This window comes from Notamacropus eugenii, chromosome 2 (genome assembly GCF_028372415.1).
Source record: "Notamacropus eugenii isolate mMacEug1 chromosome 2, mMacEug1.pri_v2, whole genome shotgun sequence".
NCBI lineage: Eukaryota > Metazoa > Chordata > Mammalia > Diprotodontia > Macropodidae > Notamacropus > Notamacropus eugenii.
Window position 1 is genome coordinate 87,232,808 of NC_092873.1, and position 13,908 is coordinate 87,246,715.

General features: G+C 41.3%; 1 protein-coding gene across 1 annotated transcript in view; it reads left to right on the top strand.

Moving 5' to 3' along the window:
• LOC140525874 (antigen WC1.1-like) overlaps window positions 1–9,829 on the top strand; it is a 28,608-nt gene extending 18,779 nt beyond the window's left edge. Inside the window, exons 8-14 of the mRNA XM_072641648.1 lie at window positions 2,587–2,628; window positions 2,722–3,036; window positions 5,718–5,750; window positions 6,232–6,378; window positions 6,770–6,865; window positions 8,761–8,913; window positions 9,653–9,829. Of these exons, the coding sequence (XP_072497749.1) occupies window positions 2,587–2,628; window positions 2,722–3,036; window positions 5,718–5,750; window positions 6,232–6,378; window positions 6,770–6,865; window positions 8,761–8,913; window positions 9,653–9,777 (911 nt within the window). The 3' untranslated portion in view covers window positions 9,778–9,829. The remainder of the gene's footprint in view (window positions 1–2,586; window positions 2,629–2,721; window positions 3,037–5,717; window positions 5,751–6,231; window positions 6,379–6,769; window positions 6,866–8,760; window positions 8,914–9,652) is intronic.
• Window positions 9,830–13,908: the final 4,079 nt, after the last annotated feature.

Genomic DNA, 13,908 nt, shown 5'->3' on the forward strand with positions numbered 1-13,908 from the left:
CAAACTTTTCCATCCTTCTTCAAAGCACTACTCCCCTTCCCTTATCTTTGTCTTATATTTCACTGAAGAAAATGGAGTCATCCACCTCCCTATTCTTCCCTCCACACATCATATTACCCAGATGCTTTCTGTCACCCTCTTCCTTCACCCCTGTCTCACATAAAGAGATAACCCTTCTTTTTACTAAGGCAATTCCTTTCTACTCATGACTCCCCTATCACATACAAACATACTTGTCTCCCCAATCTTTAAAAAAATTCCTTTCACTTAATTCACCCCTTCCTGCTACCTGTCATCCTATCTTCCCCCACCCCATGCTGTCTAAAATCCTTGTGAAGTCTGCCTACTACCTGAGCTTCTAATTCCTTTTATCTAACTATCATCTTGACCCTGCAATCTGACTTCAAGCTTCATAATTTAACCCAAACAACTTTTTCCAAAATAGTCAACCATCAATCATCAAATCTATTTAACTTCTCTCAATGCTCATACTTTACAATCTTTCTGTAACCATCTTCTCCTTAATAATCTCTTCTCTCTAGGATTTCATGACACTGCTATTTCCTGGTTCTCCACCCACTAAATCTGATATCTCTCCCTCAATCTCAGGCCACCCCCACTAATCATTGATATTTCCCCAAGGTATGTCCTGGACTCTCTTCTTTTCACTGTCTATACTATCTCATTTGATAATCTCATCAGCTTCACTGGGTTACATTATCATTTCTATGCAGATGATTCTCAGATCTTTCTATTCAAGCCTACCCTCTGTGCAGACATCCAATCTCACATCTCCAATTTCCTATTGGACATCTTGAACTAGATGTCCTGTGGACATCTTAAATTGAATATGTCCAAAATTGAACTTATTATTTCTTTCTAAACCTTCCCATCTTTTTAATTTTTCTATTTCTGTGGCAGACACCACCGTCTTCCTAGTCACCTAGTCCTCAGTGGCATACTCAACTCTTCTCTCTCTTTTGCTCCACCATTTGCAATCAGTTGCAAGTGCTGTTGATGCTTCTTTTGTACCGTCTGTCATCAACACCCCTTCTTCTTTCTGCCACTATTGCCACACTGATCCAGGCCCATTCTAGGTGTTTGAAAGAGCCTTCTTGTGGGTCACTCTGTCTCTGTTTATTCCAGTCCATCCTTCCATCAAATTCCTAAAGTCTGACTGGGTCATCCCCACATTCCCAAACAATAACTTTGTGGCTCCCTGTTCCTTCTGGGATCCAATATCAAATCATCTCATTCAAAACCTTTCATATCCTGGCCCCCTCCCATCTTTCTAGTCTTAATGACACTTATCTTCCCTCACTATACTCTTCATTTCAGTGATATTAACCTCCACTGTTCTTTGTACAAGACACTCCATCTCCTGATTCTGCATTTTCACTGATACTCCTTGTATCTATAATTCTCTCCTGCTTCATCTAGATCTCTGGCCTTCCCTGGCTTCATTTGTTGTTATTTTTCAGTCATTACAGTCATGCCAAGTCTCTATGACCCCATTTTGGGGTTTTTTGACAAAGAATTTTGGCCATTTCTTTCTCCAGCTCATTTTGCAGAAGGGGAAACTGAGGCAAACAGGGTTCAGTGACTTGTTGAGGGTCACACAGCTGTTAAGTGTTTCTGGTGAGATTTGACTCAGCAAGATAACTTTTCCTAATTCCAGACCCAGTACTATATCCACTGTACCCCCTAGATGCATCATTCAGGTCTCAGTTAAAGTCCTACCTGCCACAGAGATGTCTCTTATTACCCCATTTAATGCAGTGCTGTCCCTCTATTGATTTTCTTCAATTTCTCCTGTACATATCATGTTTGCACAAAGCTGTTTTCACGATGTCTCCCCCAATTAGACACTGAGCTCCTTGAAGGCAGGGGCTGTTTTTTTTGCCTTTCTTTATAGCACTAGGACTTAGTGCAGGGCCTGGTACACAGTGGTTCATTAAAAAAAATGGTTATTGACTTGTATAGTTTGACTTTTACTCTCCTCAAACCCTCAATTGTACATTTAGAGCAGAGAACTGAGACACCTACTTCTCTAAGAAGTTTAGTCAGATCTGACCGAAATTCATTTCCTTCCCATCTCATAGTTTTCAAAATTTCTTGGCAACATGACCCATTTTTCTTCTTTTTCTCCTATTACAAAAAGAAGGACATCCTTGTTCATTAGTATGATTGTTTACTCTCTCTGCATCTTTTGTCTTGCAACATCTTATCTAGCAGGCAGCCCAATTTTGCATCATGATTCTTCATTCTCTCCATGGGTTATTTCGATCCATGTCCTTATAGAGTCCCCACTTTATGTTTATGTCCCTTCTCTCTAATTACACTCTGAACTCCCTAAATCAGTCACTTTTTATTTTATATTTAAATTTGTATTTTTACTCAGTTGATAGCTCATAGTATACAACAAATCATTAAATGTGGAAAAGATGAAGATGGTACAATGCTGTACTTAAGGAGTAAATTAAGAGATCTTTGGCAATCCTGCCCTGAAACAGCAAAATCTATTGCCCAAATGACATTTTAGGTTTATCATTAATGCAACTCTTTCCTAATGTTGTCTCTATACAGGAAGAAAGGTCATTGACTGCCCAACCTCTGGTCCCTGCACAGGTATCTGAGTTCATCTCTGTATATGTCTGGGGCTCTCAGATGTTCTTCACTACCAAGCTGGGAGTGTAACAGGTGATTCTGCTTTCTTTCCAGACAAAGACAAACTCCGACTCATTGGAGGAAAGACCTCATGCTCTGGACGAGTGGAGATCTGGCACAATGGCTCCTGGGGGACAGTATGTGATGATTCATGGGACCTAGCAGATGCTAATGTGGTTTGTCAGCAGCTAAGCTGTGGCTCTGCTCTTGCTGACCTGGAATGGCCTGCATTCAGTCCAGGAAATGGGACTATCTGGTTGGATGATGTGCAATGCAAAGGGAAGGAGTCCTCTCTGTGGGATTGCCCTGCAAGGCCCTGGGGGCAGAATGACTGTAAGCATGAGGAGGATGCTGGAGTTTTGTGCTCAGGTGAGTGTGAAGGAGATAAGATGGGGCTGGGAGCTCTGACACAGATACTGAGCTGGAGGACATAGGACTACATTGTGCATTTAAATGGAGCTTCCATGGGTCTTTCCTTTGGTACCATGGGAGCCTATAATTTGATCATGGGGTCATAGAATTTAGAACTGAAAGCAAGATTAATGGTCAACCTTCTAATCTCTTTACTTTTCAGAAGAGGAAATAGAAGTCCAGTGGGGTTATGTGATTGCTATAAGGTCACACAGACTAGAAAGTATAACTTGTTGGTTAACTTTTGAACATAGTTCCCATGACTTGCAATCCCTCTTCTGTTCTCCATCTCTCTCCCCAAGTTTGTGCTCAGTGGGAAGTATGTATTGAATTTAAGAACTTTCCTGAACTGTTTGAATAGTGTATCTTGAGTAGATATTTAAATGACAGAAGACTAAGACAGAGTTTAGAGCCAGTATGCCCGGCTTGATCTTACCCAAAACTGTAATAGCTGTTTCTTTTCTTCCAGTGAAAAGAGTCAAATAGTGTTGCTATCAGGTCATTTAGCCATATTCAACTCTTCGTGAATTCCATAAACTGTGTTCATGGGAATTTTTTGGGGGAAAGACATTGGAGTAGTTTGCCATTTCCTTTTCAAGTATATTCTCATTTTACAAATGAGGAACTGAAGCAAATGAGGGTGAAGTGACTTGCCCACAGTCACACAGTTAGCATCTGAGAGTATGTTTGAACTCAGATCTTCATTATCTTCTAGGTCCAGTGCTTTATTCATTGCACCAACTAGTACCTCTTTGCTATAAAAAAAAAAGTGCAATGTTCAACCATCCTCCCCTTGACTCTAGTCTATATCAGTGTAGCTCAAAACCAATCAACTCACAAGTGTTTATTAATGAGTGCTTACTACATGCCAGGCCCTGTTCTAAACCCTAGCAATAGAAAGGAGGGCAAAAGCATTCTTTGTTTTCAAGCAGCTTTACAACATAATGGCTGAAACAACACATAAATAACGAGATACATAAAAGATGCATGCAGAGTAGAATGAAGGTTACTTTGAATGGAAAACATCAGCATCTGGCATGTCTCAAGAAAGCTTTCTTTAGAAGGAAGTATTTGAGCTAAGAATTGGAGGAAGCTCAGTGTGTCAAGAGGTGGAGGTAAGAAGAGCATTTCATTTAAGGAGACCCAGAAAGCCAGTATTCAGGTGCAAAGATGATGTTTCACATATGAAGAATCAGGAGTGGGCCTGTAGAGCTGAATAGTAGATTGTATGGAGAGGAGGGGTGTATAAGAATTGTGGAAAGATACAGAGACCAAATGGTGAAGAACTATAAAGAACAGATGAGCTCTATTTTATTCTGGTGGTAAGAAGTGACTACAGGATTTTATTGAATATGGGCATGGTATGGGCAGCCATGTGGCACAGACCTGGAATCATGAAGACTCATCTTCCTGAAGTTCTTATCTGGCCTCAGATACTTACTATCTGTGTGACCCTGTGCAAGTCACTTAATCCTGTTTGCCACATTTCTTCAACTATAAAATAAACTAGAGAAGGAAATGGAAAATCATTCCAACATCTCTGCCAAGAAAACCCCAATGGGGTCACAGAGACTCAGGCATGGCTGAAAAATTATTTAACAACGATAAATATCATGTGGTCAAAAGAACATTCCAGAATAGGAGTGGGGAACCTGTGGCCTTAAGCCACATGTGGCCTTCTCGGTCCTTGGATGTGGTCTTTTGACTGAGTCCTTGTTCTAGAGAACAAATTCTTTCATTAAGGTGATTTGTTCTCTGATGTTTGTATTCAGTTGAAGGGCTGCAGTTGAGGAACAGAGGGTCATGTGTTGACTTGAGGCTACAGGATCCCAACTCCTTCTCTACAGTGATCACTTTACCTGTTGATTAAAGGATAGATTGACATGGGAAACAAACATCATAAGGTTTTGTAATAGTTCAGAAGATGGGGGTTAGGGGGACAGGACCTGAACTAGAGTGGAGACTATTAGTGAAGAGAAGGGAATGGGGGAGATGAAAATGACAAGATTTTTCAACTAGCTGAATCTGTGGTGAAAATTAGAGGGAGGATTTGAGGAGAGCTCCAAGATTTTGTGTCTGAGTGATTGGGAGCATGGTAGTGTCTTCTATAGTAATAGGGAAGTTTAGAAGGGTGTGGTGAGGTGTGGGAGGAGGAGAAATCACAGGAGGTAATGAGTGTTATTTTGGAAACATTGAGTTTGAGATGTGTATGGGATAGGAGGAAGGTTATATGAGACATGCATTCCCTATGCTAATCTTTCATGTCTTGGAGAATTAACTCTGTTAAGTCAGAGAATCTACTGAGAAACTTGTGAATTAGAGGTTGGAGTGGGGGTGGGGAGACCTACAGATGTTGCTTAGAGAATGTATCCTTTCTACAAATTTTCCATTTTTGGCATCTGAAGTTGGGATCTGACTCCAATATATGTCCTCTGACTCCAGTCCATATGGTTTCTAAGTCACTTGAGCTTGAGCTGGATGAAGGGGATGGAGGAGATCTAGGAGCCTTTCTAAGCTGTTTGGATGGAGCATTATGGGGGGATGTTCACATCATAGGGAGTTTAGAGCAGGATGCAGAGGTCCTGCCCAACCTGATCACTCCCCATTCTTCAGATGGTTTTTATCCTATTTTCTTCCAGCTGAGAGGACAACATTGTCATCTACCACAAAAGGTACACTGCTCTGCCACTACCTTACTGCTCTCCTACACCTGTGGGTTCATTTAACAGCAGAAACCTTCCCAGACACAAGGATGATTTTGTGGGATTCTTTCATCTCTGAGAAGATCTACTGTACCAAAATCCTGAGAATTTGCAGAGAAGCTTGTGGGCTGGGGGTTGACAGGGGTTTGGGAAGCTCCACAGCATGTTTTTCAAGAATATATCACCTCCTCCCAATTTCTGGTTTGGAGATCTGGAGCCCAGTACCCATAATGATGGATAGTTCCTTCAAAGTCCTTTCTTGGGCATCCAGCTCTATCCCAGGACCCTCTACAGGGCAGTTAGGGGAGGGGAGGATTCTCCATTTGGGGGATCTTCAGGTTGAGGGTGAGCCTCAGTTTTTCCTAATCTCTCCATACTCAACTCAGTGAAATATCCTGGGGCTTTTGACAACTTTCAGGATTCAGAGTCTTATGATTCTTCTTCTCCAAAGGACCAATCACTAAGACAGTTTCCACCCCTTTGAACTCTGGCACATTCTCTCTGCTTGGGATCGTCTGCCTCATTTTAGGGGCCCTTCTCTTCCTGATCCTCATCCTCCTAGGCATTCAGGTGCACAGAGGGAGAATCCAGAAACAAGGTGGGCAACCTGAGGGACACTGAATAATGTGGGCAATAATGTGGATGGGGGTAAGTGAAGGGAGGCAATGATAGGGATAGGGATTTTGGACAAGGCCAAATAAAGTACTTCAGGACTGAACATTACCTATATGTTTTGATCTTTAAGACCCAAATAGTTTCAACTGTTATTGGCCCAAGAGAGGCTAAACTGTGATCATAGAGCCTGTATTAGGGATGGGATTCATGCCAAGGTCATACAGTGTAGGGTTGGGCGGAGCAGGCATCCATGTTAGAACTAGGGAGTGGCCTGAGTGTGAATATAAAGTAGATTGAGGAGGGTCTCTAAAACATATATATGTCAGGTGATGGCCTCAGGCTCTGAGTTTCTGATCCATAGCCATTTGTTCCAGCTTTGTCCAGGTATGGAGATTCTCTTTATGAACCTGTGTACCAAGACATTGATTACTATCTGACAGGGAACAAGAAGGACCTTCTGAAAAGCCCAGGTACGTGTATCTTCTGCCCATCCTCCTTCCTTCGATACTCTGGACATGAACCATATGCTCTGAACAGTATCACAATCTAAGGCCTTAGATCTATAGAAATTCCTGAAATTCCTATAACATTTTAGTTTCTATTTCGCCTTCTGTACATGGGTAAGCAGGTCCAGCAACCCAGTTCTGGGCTCTGAGCTTCATCTCTAGAAGGAAAGTGCCCAGAGCTCTGTGTTTTTTTTGGTTCTGATGCTGTTTTTTCAGTCTGGGAGCCCCTGATTATAGTGCCTCCTGAACTTTCAAAATAAGACCTTCATAATTCCAAGTCCAAAGATGCAATGATTTCATTTCTCTAAGAGGATAGCCATCTAAAAAGAATTGATTAGCACCATTATACCATTCCCTCTTACTTTGGAGCTTTCTTGTTAAGAATAGAATTGGAGCAAAAATGCTTGAAGGTCGTTAAAAGATACTGACATGAAGATGTGGATGAACCCCCCCTTCCATGCTTTTAGGACTTTTCCATCCCCATGAATTGTACTGATCCTTATAAGCAGAGCCACCTCTCTCCTGGGCAGCCATGAGACCCTCACTCACTAACAAACTTTCAGATTTCTATATTGTTCCCCCTACTCTGCATGCAGAACAGCACCCTTCTGTTAGGACAATATCACCTATGACATGTTTCTAGTTTCAGAACACAACTTGCTTTAAATTATTAATATCTGACCAATCAAGTTCTTCACCACTCAAATATGGAGACTTACAGTAAAAAGAGATTCTGTCATGTTTGGGAGTTCCCTTTTTCTTATCCAGAACACTTTGGTTAATCATCTCAGAAAGTGACTTTTTAATCTTTTTTTCACCAAAGACAAGGAGTACTCCCTGTTTAAAGTCAGTCTTCCTGGTGTCAGAACATGTTGTTACATTATTCTAGTCTGTTTATACACCCAACATGGGGAATTGAAGGGGCAATAAGTTTCCTTTTCCTATTTGATTCTGTCATATTCTTCTCTTTGGGATCTGTTCTGGGTGATGTGAGAGACAAGCTTCCATATGGCACAGGGTAAAATGGAAGGAAAAGCCAATCTGCATTTTCCCGAAGTGACAAGAAAGGGCAGGCCTTAGAGGCAAGAGCTTATGGTTCCCAAGCTGTTTTCTGCACTGGAAGGCATCAGTTAAAATACAACTCTACTGTCCTTATCTACTCCTCTTCCTAGACATACCATACCTCCCTATGTCAAACTTTTGAGAATATTCTGAATGGTGGTTAGATAATCTCTGACTCAAAACTTATGCTTGAAAGATGGAGGTTTGGACAGAGACAAGGGAAATGATTCAGAAAAAGGGAGGAAGGGAGCCAAGTTTGGTTTGAAAGGTGACTAGACCTACACCTAGAGATCTAGGGCTTGATTTCAGGATCAAAAGAATGATCAGAAGCATCAGAATCTAGAGGATCATGCAGTGAATCAGGTATCTCTCTCTGGGGTGTTCTGGCTCAGGGTCACTATCATCAGAACAACATGAATTGAAATATGATAAGTTTGAAAGTTCTGGTTTATGTGATTTCCTCCTTAAAGTTGGGGTCAGTGATAAGCAGTGAGGTAATGGAAATTAAAAGAGGAGAGTTTTGAAGATAAAAGAAATGAAGGGAAAATAACACTAAGGGGACTGAAATCATTGTCCTATAACAGGGAGCATTAGTGCCCTTTCCCACCTTGGTGATTCTCAGTGCAAGACCAGATCCCTAATTCTAACCATAAGTAGTCTTCTTCAGCTAAATTCAGCTTTGAACACATCTTGACACTTTCTTCTTTCTTAAAAAATTTACCTTTGTTTTCACATGCACAAGGACATCCCCTCACAGAAAAATCATGTTGAAAATAAAATTATCATCTCTCCATCAGATATCTCAAGCTGGCCTGATGAAACCCTAGGCAATGGGTATGATGATGCTGAAGAATTATTTGGGCCTGAAATTCCCCCGGTCCAGCAGATGAATGAGGGAAGAATTCTGGGGCCTACCAATGAATGGGAGGAGCCCAGGGAATCAAGCACAGGTGAGTAGTGCCCAACAGACTTATTGACCTGACAACTGAGCTGTGGGTGAAGTTATTTTGAAAGATAAGAAGGTGACACTACTTACACATACACATATGTGTAAATACACAAATGTCTATGTAGAGATTTGCTTGTCTATTAAAATGCATGCACACATGAATGTGTACATTTATATATATATGTACATATATATGTTTACATACATTCAAGTGTGTAGATATAAGTTTCCCTGTATATATGCATATATACACATACATACACAGGTACATATATATATACATACATACATGTGTTTACATACATTCAAGTATATAGATATGTTTCTCTATGCATATTAACATACATATACAGGTACATATATACATATGTGTGTATACATATATAGATATAGATATATAGATAACAAAATGTTTTGTCAGTACATCAACAATTCTCTGTATTGACATTTTTCAGAAATATACCTGGGACAATTGTACCCACCGTGATGTTGCTAAGCAACAAAATGAGTGGGCCCTAGCATTCTGTATCTACCTCCTTCAGGCTCCTGTTCCCTTTGACATCAACTCACCCTCAGGGTAAAAAGAAATCTTTCCATAGGCCTCTCTCAGTCCTGGCCACTCCTGCTCCCTTTCCTGTTAATGGTGTATCACGACTGAGAAAAGACTCTTCACTCAGGTCTTGAAGGTGGCATTCTTTTCACCCACTTGTACAAATTCAGATCAATTTTCTTTCTTCTAGGTGAGTCTCCTGAGTTCTTTGAGGGATCCCCTCACTCCAGGATGAGAGAAGATGCCCCACCAATGTCCTCTGAGGACCTGGGGTATGATGAAGCTGAGATTGGTGTCCCTCAAATGTCACTTTAAGACTATCAGCTACAAGCAGTCTCTTAATAAATGTTTATTGCATTGAATTGGAATGGAACCAGTTTCCTGTGATACTTGAAACAGATTTAGAATTCATCTGCCCTCAAACACTCTGTCTTGAGAAGATAGTGTTAAGGGTTTCCACTTTACATGTGCTGAACATCTCTCCACTATCCTAAACTCGCCCACCAGAGATTTTTGCCTCTATCAAAAGGGCTTCTCTTTTCATTCTAATTAATTAATACCTTTAATAAAGGACCTTTAATTCTGAAATGTCCCTCTTTTATCCTTCTTCTTTTCCTATGTCCTCACTCCTAAACCCTCCTTTACCTGTATCTTTTTCTCTACCTTTTCTTCCACTCTTTTACCCACAGTATGACTTCATTTGTCTTGCTACCCTTCATCAATAGAATGATCAGCCTCCTCAGCTACTCAGAAAATGTCTGTGTAAGCAAAGATGCTTCATGAAGAGTCCAGGCAAGTTCTCTGAACTATAGAGAATAAACCTCTTCAGAGAAGCATCTTCCCTTTTGAATGATCACTGTATATGAGCTAGTCTTCTCCTCTACTCCTTTAAGCATGGAGACCTCATGTTCACTTTCAGCTGGACAGAAAACTTTGAATCCAAGAACCTAATTCTTTTCAATCTCTTCTACTATCTTCCATGAGGGTCTCATCTGATTCAGGGATTAATCTGTGGCCCAATTTACAGCATAATTCAGGTCTTTGTTTCAACATTATACCCCTGAGAGAAATGGTTGAGAGAAATGATTACTAATAATCAACTATTGGGGAGATCCAGCCTTTTTTCCCTGTCCTATTTAATTTGTTTGAAGGTCAGTCTTTGAAGGACATTACTAATCTGTGCCAAAAATTTACCCTGCCTAGACCTTCTTATCTAGGTGAATTCCTACTCATTGTGTTCTACTCAGGATTAGATTGGGATAAATTGTTTCATTAAATTGCCCAAGGCTGGGGGTGATTTGGAAGTAAAAGTCATGATCAAAGTCATATCCTCCAGCACCTCATTAGAATAAGTTCACTCGGGCAGAGCCAAGATGGTGGAGTGAAAGCAACGACTCACCTAAGCTCCTGGACAAACTCCTCTGGATATCTCTGAAAGGAGAATCCGACCAGACTTTGGAGGTATAGAATCCAGTGGGTGACAGACTTTGACAGATTCGGAGCCCAGGTTGGACTGGAAGGTCCACAGGAAGGATCTGTTCCGCGGGGGTAACCCCCCAGCGCACAGCGCAGCGCGGTCAGCGCAGCAGGGCGGAAGGGACCTGAGAAGCCCGAGAGTGGTGGGCAAAACCAGCGGAGCAGGAGACAAGCCAAACCGAGCCAGTGAGAGCCACTGAGAGCCAGATATCAGCGCAGCAGCCCTTGAAACCTTCAGCCTGAAGACTAAACTTCGGTAAGTAACCTACTTGAACTTCCGGGAGCCAGGATGGCGGAGTGATCAGTAAATGCTCTCTCCTCCCCCCTGATGACCATTAAAGAACCATAAAATACTTCCCCAGATAAATCCTGGATCAGTGGGAACAGCAGAAGGGGGCAAATAGTCTCATAACACCAGAGGCTAGAAAAATAGCAAAGGGGGATTCTTCCTACTGTGGCGGAGGCGATCTGGAAGGACAGATGACCCAGGGCAGAGAAAATTTGCACTGAGACCCAGGCAAGCCTCAGCGCCGGGAGACGAGCCCCAGGAGGGGCAGGAACACGCATTAGCTTCTAGGCGTGCCCCAGCCCTCCAGGGGAAAAGGGAAGACAATAGGGAAGCTGGGATCACCATTCCCTGACCTTGCCTTTGCCTCAGGTCAGCTGAGGAGATCTCCTGAGACCAGACCACCCCTCCCACACACCTAACAAGCTAACCCCAGGGTTGATCTGGAAAACAAAAACCAAAAGCCTGCTTTTAGCCTAGACACACATCAGCTCAACTTAAAGATCTGTACCTTCTGACTGAAAGAACCAGAAGCTACAACATTCAGCCAACATCATGAATCGGAAAAAGCAGACGAAAAGTGAAAAAACCATAGAATCTTTCTATGGGGATAAGGACCAAAACACAAACACCAAAGAGGTCAGAGTTGAGACTGTACTTCCATCTGAAACCTCAGAAGGGACTATGAATTTCTCGCAAGCACAACTAGATTATCTGGAACATCTGAAGAAGGAAATAAAAGAAAAACTGGCCAATGATTTTAAAATTATAAAAAAAGAATTCACTGATGAGAACATCACTCTGAAAAGGAAAATTGAACAAATGGAAAAGGAAGTTCAAAAATTAACTGGAGAGAATAATTCCCTAAAAGGAAGAGTTAATCAAATCGAAAAGGAAACCCAAAACCTAAATGGGAAAATTGATCAGATGGAAAAGGAAACACAAAACCTAACTGGGAAAACTGGTTGAATGGAAAAAGAAGTACAAAAATTAAATGCATAAAAGAGCTCCTTAAAGGGAAAAATTGGTCAGATGGAAAAGGAGATGCAAAAGCTAACTGAAGAAAACAATACGATGAAGATTAGAATTGGACAAGTAGAAACTAATGACTCAATGAGGCAACAAGAATCAGTCAAACAAAATCTAAAGAATGAAAAGATAGAAGAAAATGTAAAATATTTAATTGGAAAAACAACTGACCTGGAAAATAGATCCAGGAGAGAAAATTTAAGAATTATTGGCCTGCCAAAAACCCATGATGAAGAAAAGAGTCTGGACAATATCTTCCAGGAAATCATCAAGGAAAACTGCCCAGAAGTACTAGACTCAGAGGGCAAAATAGTCATCGAAAGAATCCACCGTTCCCCTCCCAAAAGGGATCCCAAACTCAAAACCCCAAGAAATATCGTTGCCAAATTCCAGAGCTATCAAGTGAAAGAGAAAATACTACAAGCAGCCAGAAAGAAACAATTCAAATATCAAGGACACACAGTCAGGATCACACAGGACCTTGCAGCTTCTACATTAAAAGATGGAAAGAATTGGAACCCAATATTCCGTAAGGCAAAGGAGCTGGGACTTCAACCAAGGATCAACTACCCAGCAAAGTTCAGCGTAACATTTCAGGCAAGGAGAAAGTCATTCAACGAAATAAGGGATTTTCAGAGCTTCCTGACCAAAACACCAGAACTCAATAGACAATTTGATCTTCAAATGCAGGTCTCTAGAGAATCATAAAAAGGTAAACAGAGGGGAAAAAACAAAAAAAAAACTTGCTACTCAATTAGGGCAAACTGTTAACCTCCCTATAAGGGAAGATGATACCTGTTAATCTTGAGAACTCTGCAGCTATTATGATAAAAGGGATATATGTAGAGGGAACGGGCATAAAGTAAATGATGTCATGTCAAAAATATGATTTAAGTATGAGAAGGCATTGTAATAGGAGGTGTGAAAAGGGGGAAGCAGAAAATGGCAAACTATATCACAGGAAGAAGTACAAAACTATAGTAGAGGGAAGGAGGGGAGGGAGATGAGCATTGTTTGAGAGGTACTCTCATCTGATTTGTTCAAAGGAGGGAACAATAATCTTAAGTAGATAAGCCTAACTAGCTCTATAGGTAGTAGGAGGGGAAGGGGGAAGAAAGGGGAGGGTGGCTAAAAGGGAGGAAAGAAGCAATAAGAGTAAAGGGGAGTACAAGGGAGGGGGGCTAAAAGAAGGAGGGGAAGGCTGCAGGAGGAGGGGGAGAAAAGTGAATACTATTGAGGAGGGGAAGGGAGACGGGAGAGTTAAAAGTACAAATGGTGGGAAAGAGGTTGGAGGGAAATACACAGATTGTAATCATAACTGTGAATGTGAATGGAATGAACTCTCCCATAAAATGGAGACGGATAGCAGAATGGATTAAAAGCCATAATCCAACAATATGCTGCTTACAAGAAACACATTTGAAATGGGGGGATACACATAGGATAAAGGTCAAAGGATGGAGCAGAATATATTGTGCTTCAGCTCATGTAAGAAAGGCAGGAGTAGCAATCCTAATCTCAGACAAAGCGCAAGCAGAAATAGATCTAATCAAAAGGGATAAGGATGGAAACTATATTCTACTAAAAGGCACCATAGACAATGAAGCAATATCATTACTAAACATGTATGCTCCAAGTGGTATAGCATCCAAATT